Source organism: Lycium barbarum, chromosome 2, assembly GCF_019175385.1.
Source record: "Lycium barbarum isolate Lr01 chromosome 2, ASM1917538v2, whole genome shotgun sequence".
Classification (NCBI taxonomy): domain Eukaryota; kingdom Viridiplantae; phylum Streptophyta; class Magnoliopsida; order Solanales; family Solanaceae; genus Lycium; species Lycium barbarum.
Genome location: NC_083338.1, coordinates 136260298 through 136270528, shown reverse-complemented (window position 1 = coordinate 136270528; position 10231 = coordinate 136260298). Strand labels below are relative to the sequence as shown.

Here is a 10231-nt window from a genome sequence, read left to right as displayed (position 1 = left end):
TAACACACGGTTTTTTTCTACACAAATGCAGTGTTTTAAACGAAAGGGAAAGTCAGAAGAGAAAGGATTTACCTATTGTGGGTGCAGTGAAATAGAACGTCGGGGCTCGACTCTACTCTCTCGTTATGAACAAATTCGAAACTCGACACAAATGAGTTCCAAAATCTCTATTGCGGCTAAAGTCCGCCGAAACAGAATGGAAATTTAAACAAATCTAAGATTTAGAGTAGTAGTGGAAAGATGAAAATGTTGAGTGTGGTAAAGTTTCCAGGTGGTTCAAAAACGTCCCCCCTCGGCGGAGGATTTAAGGTGGTATTTATAGGTGGAAGAAGAGTGCTAGTGTTAGTGATTTAGGCGGGACTTGAAGCTAAGGTTTTGAATTTCAAAACGTCCATTGAAGACGGTCCAAAATGTGGCAGAAAGAGTCGTTTTCGAGTGTAGCAGAGGGGTAACACGGGTTGAAGTTGAACCTCTGCTCTTTTACTCTCTCTGTATAGAAAAATCAGATTTCAAATATTTTTTTGGCCTCTTGTGTTAGCCTTTTCGAGACTTGCACGAAAATGGGAAGGTCAAACCTCTACCATGGCTGTGGAAGCTTGGACTTTTGTGGAGAATTGGAAAAATAATATACAGGCGTGTGTAGCTGCTGTTTTTGTTAGAAACTAGGTTACAAAACAAGTTGAAGCACTTATGGGTTGGGTCGTTTTTTAATGGGCTAGCAGATACATGAATTGGGGTTCTTTATTGGATAGAATAGGGCTACGTTTTGGTTAGGCTTGATTGTTTGGGCCATTTGTTTGGGCTAAACTTTTAGGCTTTTTCCCTATTCTCCTAAGTAATTTTTACTCGACATAGCTTACTATGTTACATATTTATGGAACATAACTATACTTTTTAATAATTAAGTTTAGTAGCTATAATATTATATTTTTACAACTTATAGCTACCCACTTTTCTACCAACCACTCCCCACACCCCTATTTTTTAGCTGCACACTTTCTCTCTCTCTCCCCCCCCCCCCCCTTTTTCCTAAATATACACGTTTCTAACTCCCCATCTCCCCTAATTTCGTGATTTTCAAATCAGTTTCTGATTTCTTTCACTTCCTTTTTTTACTCTGTTTAACTGCTCATTAATTTCAACCTTTTACCCCCAAAATTCAACTGTATTTCCTAAAATATGTAAGATTCTCTGTTATTTTTGCGTGTTAAACGACGAATATATATTTGAATTCATCTGTTGAAATATCGAATTCAAGTTGAGTTCATAATCGAGGTAACAATGTTTTCACTGCAACTTTTTTATTTTTTTTATTTTTATGAAATTTTGAAAAATATAGTCAAAATATATGAAAAATATACCTGAAATATAGTCAACAGAAACCAGAATAAGTAATATTGAACATATTAATTAAAATATAATTAAAAAATATAACCAAAATATAGTCATAATTGAAGTAGCAACGTTTTCACTGCAACTTTTTTTTTTTCTGAAATTTTCTAAATATAGGCAAAATATATGAAAAATATATCTTAAATATAGTCAACAGAAACCAGAATAAGTAATATTGAACATAATAATCAAAATACAATTAAAAATATAGCCAAAATATATATGAAAAACAACTAAAAATTTGAGAAAAATAAAAAAAGTTGCAATTACACGGTGAAACGTGTAATTCAGTTGATGAACAAATCAAGCTTTGCATGATTTATGGAACATTAAAAAGAGATTTTTTTTAGTTATATTTTGGGAAAAAAATATGAAGAGAGTTATTGAATTCAAATTTTATGTGAATGATTAGATGTTGAATGAGATATGTGATTAGATATGGAAGAGAATGAGATTTGCGTGATTTATGGAACATTAAAAACAGATTTCTGTTTAGTTTTGAAAAAGATTTTTTCCCCTTAAATAGAGGCATTATTTGCTCAACTGTTCCGTGTATTTAGTCTATATTTTGGCTATATTTATGCGACGCGTCCAGGACCTAAATATAGGAAAAACCAGCTACGAATTGTAAATAATGAACTTGTAGTTATAGCTTGTTAGAAGCAGCTAAAAGGTAGCTATTTGTGAAAATTTTACTTCTCCTAATTCATTCCATGTGCTTCTTTATATTATAAAATACTAGGATAATAAATTTAATAACTAGAGTAAATGGGATATAATTTTGGTATTATAATCTGACTAGTAATAGTAATAAAAATGTTGTCTGAGTTTAATTTTTTTTTTTAATTAGCAAGTGTTAAATTAGTAATAATGTGAGATCAATAGTAAAAATGATTATAGATGCAATAATAAAATAGTAAAATTAGCAATAGTGAATTATAATAAGTATTTAGTTTATTAATAAACTTAGAAGCTCGAGGAGGTGGACTGGAAGAGGAAGGGTCAAAATTGAGTGTCAACAATCAGATCTAAATCCACAATAGAGAGAACTGAAATTTCGTTAAGAACAAAAATTCCCAAAATGCAAATAAAAGGTACTTTTTTCCCCTCTAAAATGGGAATAGATTGAAGAAGGGGATGACAATTTTTCCAAAAGGAGATCGACTCTAGGGCTGGAGAGTGATGAGAATTGCCAGAACTTTTTTGTAGAGAGATTGGAGATGGAGAGGGGAAAAAATTGAGAATTGGAATTATTTTGATGAAATGACCAAAAAGTCCTATTTTTAATGTGCTGGCAAAATAAAATAAGGCCATTATGGTGAATCAAAAAGTGGGTAGGGTGCTAACCTACAACTTTCACGTTGTATGTTAGCAAAATCCTATATATATATGTAATTTTATAACAATAACATACCAGTATAAATTCATAAGTTGGGTTTGGGTAGGATAGAGTATATGAAGATCTTACCCCTGTTTCATATAGAGATAAAGAGGTTGTCTCCATATACCCTCGGCTCAAGTAAAGCATTTTGCAATAGTTTGAAAAAGTGAATACGGAAACAATGAAAGTTAATCAACGAAATAATGCGATAGGGAAAGCAAAACATATATAGTTTGGAAAAAGAACACTAACAACGAAATTATGCCGATAATTGAAGCACAAGAAACACAAGTGCTAATGAAAATAGAAGAACAAGAACTACGGAAAAGTACTGCTAATAGCCTAATACTACTAGTAAGAAGACACTGTAATTCTATAAATGTTTGTCAATAATTAATGAAGAACTTTTCTCCGATACGAGTTGAAAGATTGGTATATTACCACTTTTAAATACGGGAAAAGAGCACTTTTGGTCTTGATATTAGTCTAAGCACATTCTTGATTACATGTTTGGTCCCTCTCCTAATGAATTAATTCATAAAAATCTATCGTTTATTCACGTGAAAATTAATGATAAACAATGGTAAATTTTTGCGAAAAGGTGATTTCAAAGGAGAGCTGAATTTGTTGCCTGTTGGCCCTTCGACTACTCTCACGTGATTCACTAGCTAGCTAACAATTGGTTCAATTTTTTTTTTTTTTTTTTTTGGCAAAACCAATTAGCGAAAGAACAAAAAATGCAGAATTTAATTAATTAAAAAGTTAAGTGTACTTACTGAGAATATGTTGCAAACAAGAGACAGTTGTACCTTTAAGCAACACAAAACTTTTTCTGTGTCCTATTTGCCTGATAGACAACAACAATTCCACCGTTCTGCCTTGTTTGTATTGCATCGTAAATCATGAATTGACAATGATTCTTTGATTTTGGAAAGACAAAGGGTACAAGAACTGCTAATTCCTGACAAAAATTCCTAGATTAAACAACTTAAGATTTTAATAAGGTTCACACTAGTGACTCGTGATATTCTAACGTACGCAAAGAAACATGCAATTTCAAATTAATTTCCTTTCACATGAGGAAGGTAATGAATTTCAAGATTAGAATTGTCGTGCTATAAAAAGTTTTCGAGAACACATAGGTTATTCATCATAATAATTTGGTGATACTTACTTTTTTAAATCCATTTTGAAAAACATACATGCATAGTGGAATTCATCTAACATATATCATCTAACTAATTCGGTATTAAGTATATATTTTCTCGTGAATTTATTGATAGCACGACATTTTATATACATGCATTATGACCCTCCTCCTTAGCTATGAGAATCGCAATACGAAGGCTCATATATAGTGATTACACATCTACATGACGTTGTAATTTGTTTTGGTTTTTGTCGGTTTGCTCCTATATGTTATTTTTCTTCCTTCTTCTCACATATCAAGAGAAATTCGTTGTGTTACGACAACTATTTTCTTGAAATAAAACTCAATAGATATTTGATACATTACTCTCAATTGTATTTATACAATTAACATAAATATATATCATAAACATTCAACAATTGATAGTGCTAAGATCACTCATTTTGGTATTCAAGCAGGCATCTACAGCGTCCCCAACGGTGAGGAAAATCCACCCTTTTCCAAGTTTATCTAGAAATTTTGCTGCCTTCAACTTGTTGATCACTTTCCACCTTGGGTTTGCTATAGCTAACTGCGCAAAAGAAAAAAAACACATTAGAAAAATGTTACGTATAAATTATTTGACATTGTTTGATTAGATACAAAGTTTAAAAAAGAAGAAATTTCTTTTTAAATCGTGTGGTCTAAACAAGGCATAGACATTGTATTCTATAAATAAAGTTAAGTTATTTGTAAATAAGTATGATATCATTTTTTAGACTGACTAAAAAAAAAAATATACCACATAATTTGGGTCAGAGAGAGTAATATAATAATATATAAATTTTTTATTGACGTTTCTATTTCATATTATTAGAGAGAGATGAGAGACTGACTTGTATTCCCTGCGATACCAATTCTCTATGCAATTCCTCCAATGCAACGATTCCTGATGTATCGACGCTCATTACATCTGCAAACAATGTGATCAATGTAGTATTAGAGTCTAGAGAGGTGAGATTTTGCTACTTTTAACGGAAATTTGCACACTTGGAGGTGCAGTTTCTCTGTTTTTTATTTATATACGATAGCTGATGTATTTTTTCGAAGTGCAATTTCTATTATGTTTGGTCTTCTTTTGATGTCTTGTATAGTTCCTAGTAGATACTTAACGGAGGGATTGGGCTCCTCTCCATTTTCCCCAAGTTCTACATTAGATTAGAGACACATGACATGAATTAGAATTAATAGCTAAGATTTAATTGACTAAAGCAAGACTCTCTAACCATGGTTTATATAATTAATAACTTATCCATAAATATATTAAAATATTTTTCTCTCTCTTCCTGTTTTAATATTCCATTTTTTTCAATTATGACAACTCTTTAATGGTGATATTTTCCGGAATATATTTATCGGAATATAGACAACTCTTTCAGAAATATACAATTACCAATTGAATAATGGGGTCTATATTTTGTGAATTAGTAAGCATTATAATTGAAAAAAATGGAAAATATCACCAATTGAATAATGGGGTCTATTTCTGCATAGGGAAAAAAATTAAGTGGGAAAAATAATCGGGTAACGGAGAAAAGATATTTTACTGCTTAGGAAAAGTAAAATAGGAAGAGAGAGAAAATAATTTTAATATATTTATGAATAATTTATTAATTATGTAAAATTCATGGTTAGAACCTAGCTTTAATCAATTAAATCTTAGTCATTAATTATAACCCATGCCATGTGTCTCTAATCCAAAGTAGAACTTGGGGAAAATGGAGAGAAGAGAAACGGAGAGGAGCCCAATCCTTGGCATATGAGAAGAGGTTAATTCGATAAGTACAAGCTATCTTTTGTAATTTTAGAAAAAGAAAAAAAAATTGTAAATACAAGAATTATTGAGAGATGAGGAACAAGAAAACCAGTATAGTGGATAGTGTGCAAGGAAACAAGCTTACTTGACATATCTAACACTAAAACACGAATCTTTTCCTTGGTGTGCTCTTCACTTCCATTTGTCACTGTGCTCAATATCCTTAAATGGGGGAAAAAATTACAAGCAATTATTTAATAAATTTCAGAATTATTCAATTCTAATTTTCATTTTCCTAAGCAAAATTTAAAAGTTGTACCTTCCTCTTATGAAATTAGCATTTGCAAAGCAGAGTGAAGCATTGTTCACTCTAATTACCAAGATTCCTGGAGTTTCAGTGGCCACAGGAAATTGAGTAATGTCACAGAATGTATCTGTCCCAGGAAGTCTGCCTTGGAGTTGTACACTTGGTCTGATGGTACCAAGTATTATTTTACCAAATGAGATGCCAACCTGTAATAACCCATTAATTAATAACGAGTGATACTCAAGCATGTTTCCTAGCAATAAATGGAATGATGATAATCATGAAACTAGGTTACAACTCTTAACAAAAACAAAAATGTTCAGTGACTTGTGATCATAGGTGAGAATAGATACACCGTACATGGTGGTAAATTAGTCTTGTTCTGTGTAAGCTGACCTGAATACTAACCTTATCTAAAAAAAGGTTAATAAGTGGACTTTGTTTGATATTTAAATTTGAGATAGCAAGATTTTTATTTCTGACATACATATTGTGGAATCAGATGTGCTCAATTGAATTATACCTCATCCATAAAGCACATAGGCAAAGTTGTAGTCTAGTGGGCAAATGGTTACTAAAAGTTAAAAAGAACGTGACGGATCACCAAGGGTGGACATGAGTTTTGTATTTTTGGAGCCAAGGAAAGAGCATCACCTACCTACTGTCCATATACCGTTCACTAAAAGAATCCAACTCCAATTATATAACTATGGAACCCACAACTGACTTACAGGATTATCTGTCTTAATTATTTTGTATTTCTAGTCAACATAAAATCTCCAACCTTTTTGTTTTTAAATAATATTCATATAATTAGCCAACAAGCTGGGACTAAAAGAATGGCGGGACAACAAACATCCATCTCGTTCTTTTTTCGGTTCCATCGAAGGCTATTGAAGTGACTAATTCCTTCAAACTAGGAGGCATTAAAAATAAAGAAATTGCGAAGTTATCATATCATTTCTATCTAGTCCGATAGGCTTTTGTTAAGAAAGAATCTCTTCAGGAAGGTTGGCTAGAGATTTCTCATAGATGCACTAACCCTGCTGAGTTAGATATATGTATGTATGTATGTATTAGGGAAAGATTTAGTTACCGCTATTAGAAGACCAATTTCCACAGAGCCAAAGAGTACTCCAAAGAAGGCAGCAATGCAAATAATGAAGTCTGTCTTATCCACTTTCCAAATATGACATGCTTCACTAATGTCAATTAATCCTGGAAGAGCTGATATGATAATTGAAGCCAGTATTGCCAATGGAGTATAGTACAATAGCTTTGTTAACAACTCCAGAGATATGAGAACTGTGATTGCCATAACTATGTTTGACACCACTGTTTCACATCCTGCACTGAAATTTACTGCTGTTCTTGAAAATGAACCTGTAACAATCATATAGTAAAAAGTCATCAGCAATGTTTTACTGACCGAGAGTATATATGTTGAAGTGTGTGACTATCTCATCTAAAAACATTTATTTACTTAATTATATTTTCAACAGTATACATCTAAAATATTTGTCTAATTGAAAGTTTACCAGTTGCTGTGTAGCAAGAAGTTACAGATCCCACAAGGTTCATACATCCCATGGCTACCATTTCTTTGTTTCCATCAAGATGATAGCCTTTGATTGAAGCGAAAGATCGACCAACAGCGATGGCCTCCTGGGGAAAGTTTATAACGTCCGTGAATAAGGATCTTTTATGAGAATCATAAAATGGAATTGACAGAACAAAGAGTAGAGAAATACAGTAAGAGCGACGATAGCACAAATCAGCCCAATTTTCGCGAGTTCTCCAACGTGTGGATTATTGAATTGTAATTGGTGAAGTGAACTTGGATTGAGACCCCCTTTGAAGTGTTTTACAATCTTGACTCCATGTTGATCAGCTTTTGTTAGATAAACTATCAAAGTGGATAGTACAACCGATATAAGAGGAGCAATTGCTGGCAGCCAGAACATTTTCTTATTCCTTTTCCCCTGTATTTTTTCAAGTTTCAAACAGATGAATAAAATGCTGGAAACAATTACCATATGCCTCAGAGAAAAAGATTATGAAGCAAAAACAAGTTACTTACAATGAACCTGGTAATTAGGATGAAGATGAGGAAGGAGCAGCCAAGTACAAAATTCAGTGGAAACCACTGAAAAGTGCAAAGATTTTTTTTTTAGTAAGATGAAAAAGCAAAAGATAAAAGAAAGGACAGAATATTTGCAAATAAGAAAATGCTCACTGGTTCATTATGGAGTGATTTGAAAACAGCTTCTAATACAGACACCACATCAGTCTTGGTAGTAAAATGGTTAATCCCAAACAGACCCTTTAACTGTTGGAGGCCTATTACAATGGCTGCACCTCCCATAAATCCAACAATGGCAGCATGTGATAGAAAATCCACAAGAAACCCCAACCTGATAAGTACTGAAAATTAACAAACATTTTCCAGGAAAAGCAAAGCTATAATTAACAATTCTTGAAAAAATCTTTTAAAAAAACCACCTGAATAGTCCAAAAGCTGCCTGAAATGCACCAGTGAAGAATGTGGCAGTGAAAACAAGATTCCTGTAAGCAATATGATCAACTGCGGGGTCTACAATTTTGGGAACCATTGCAGAAAGCAGTAATGATACAACAGCAACAGGGCCAATGGCAATCTCCCGTGAACTTCCCATCACAGCATATATCAATGGTGGTACAACACTGGTGTCTAAAACAAATAAAAGGAAAAAAATCATAAACTATATCAACAAGAAACATAAAAATGAACCAAAGCTATATAACTAGTAGTTGGAACTTACATAAGCCATATTGAGGATCGAGTTTCGCGAGATTAGCATATCCAATACTCTGCAAGAAGAATCACTATGTTTCAATAACATGTTACATAAGCCATATTCAGGAACAGAACTAATGTATACAAATACAATCATTTTAATTACCTGAGGTATGCAGAGACTGGCAAGAGTTAAGCCAGCCATAATGTCATGCTTAAACTTTGTACCTTTATAATTTCTACCCCAGCTAAGAATTGGAAATAAGCCTTTGAAGAATGAAAAGAAAGCTCCATTTCTTGATTGTTTTGTGGTCTTTCCATGAGGCAACGCAGTTTTTTTAATTGTGTTAATGAGTTCATGGCAAAGACTTGGTGGGTTAGGAGAAGTTAGTAGCCATTGAGTTCTCTGGTTCCTTGCAGTATCATTAGCTGCATCAAGCTGTTGTAGCTCAATGCTGAAGCTCTCATTATTGGCTACTGATCCCATTGAAGTGTTTGGGTTAACTCTGGAGCTAAGCTGAACTCCTCTTGTCTCATAATCCAGGTGATGTATAAATACTATTCTCTCGAGAAAATGACAAAAATGGTCCCTTATGTTTGATTGTAGATTTTAAATAGTCCCTTAAATATGCACTTAATAGTTTTGATCTTATTGTGACCAGGGGCGGAGCTAGGTTGGACCGAGGGGAATCCGGATCCCGTTCGGTGAAAAATTACACTAGATATACAAGGTTAAAATTATTTTATATATATATATATATATATATATATATATATATATATACTAGTTATGTGAGGCCCTTGCTAAGCCCGGGCCCAAACTCAAGATATAAAAGTAGATATTTTAATTAAAGAAATATAATTTGTGTTAGTACAAGTGTACAACAACCATATACCCATTGTAGTCCCACAAGTGGTTAATTACATTAGTAATAATTAAATTTCATATAAGTATATTTTCAATATATGAAAGCAAAACTTTCATTCCACTCCTTTAATATTTTAACTTCCATTTTGATGAAATTATTTACTTCAAATCAAATGTGGAGCCAGAATTTGACATTTATAAGTTATGTATCCCAATATTCTGAAGTTATTTAGTTCTAAATAAATAATCTATACATAGTTAATAAACTTTTAAGACAAATACATAATTTAATTTGTGCAGCTGATGGAGTTGCTCCTCCCTTAATTAGGGATTAGGGATTCGAACATGGATATGGAAAAAATCTTTGGAGGGAGCGCTTCCCCTGAATAGGCGCGATACAGTGCGAATTATCTGGATTAATTGGGCTCAAATGCGGATATCCAGCACCAAACAGAAAACCAAAGAACATGAAAAATGAGGTAGGAGGTTCGATAGCTTTTGAAAAGTAGACCTTAAAAAACAAAAAAAATTAACTTAAATAAATAAGATTAGGACCTAAAAG

At 32.8% G+C, this 10231-nt stretch overlaps 1 protein-coding gene across 1 annotated transcript; it reads right to left on the bottom strand.

Annotated features, from left to right (window-relative positions):
- Positions 1-4249: 4249 nt before the first annotated feature.
- Positions 4250-9347, bottom strand: LOC132627468 (low affinity sulfate transporter 3-like). The gene is made up of 12 exons (XM_060342826.1): positions 8968-9347; positions 8827-8875; positions 8528-8735; positions 8262-8439; positions 8106-8171; positions 7777-8007; positions 7564-7690; positions 7122-7408; positions 6038-6231; positions 5864-5940; positions 4799-4875; positions 4250-4494 (listed from the first exon to the last, which is right to left on the bottom strand). The coding sequence occupies exons 1-12, from the start codon at positions 9286-9288 to the stop codon at positions 4336-4338; spliced, it is 1974 nt and encodes a 657-aa protein (XP_060198809.1). The 5' UTR covers positions 9289-9347; the 3' UTR covers positions 4250-4335.
- Positions 9348-10231: the final 884 nt, after the last annotated feature.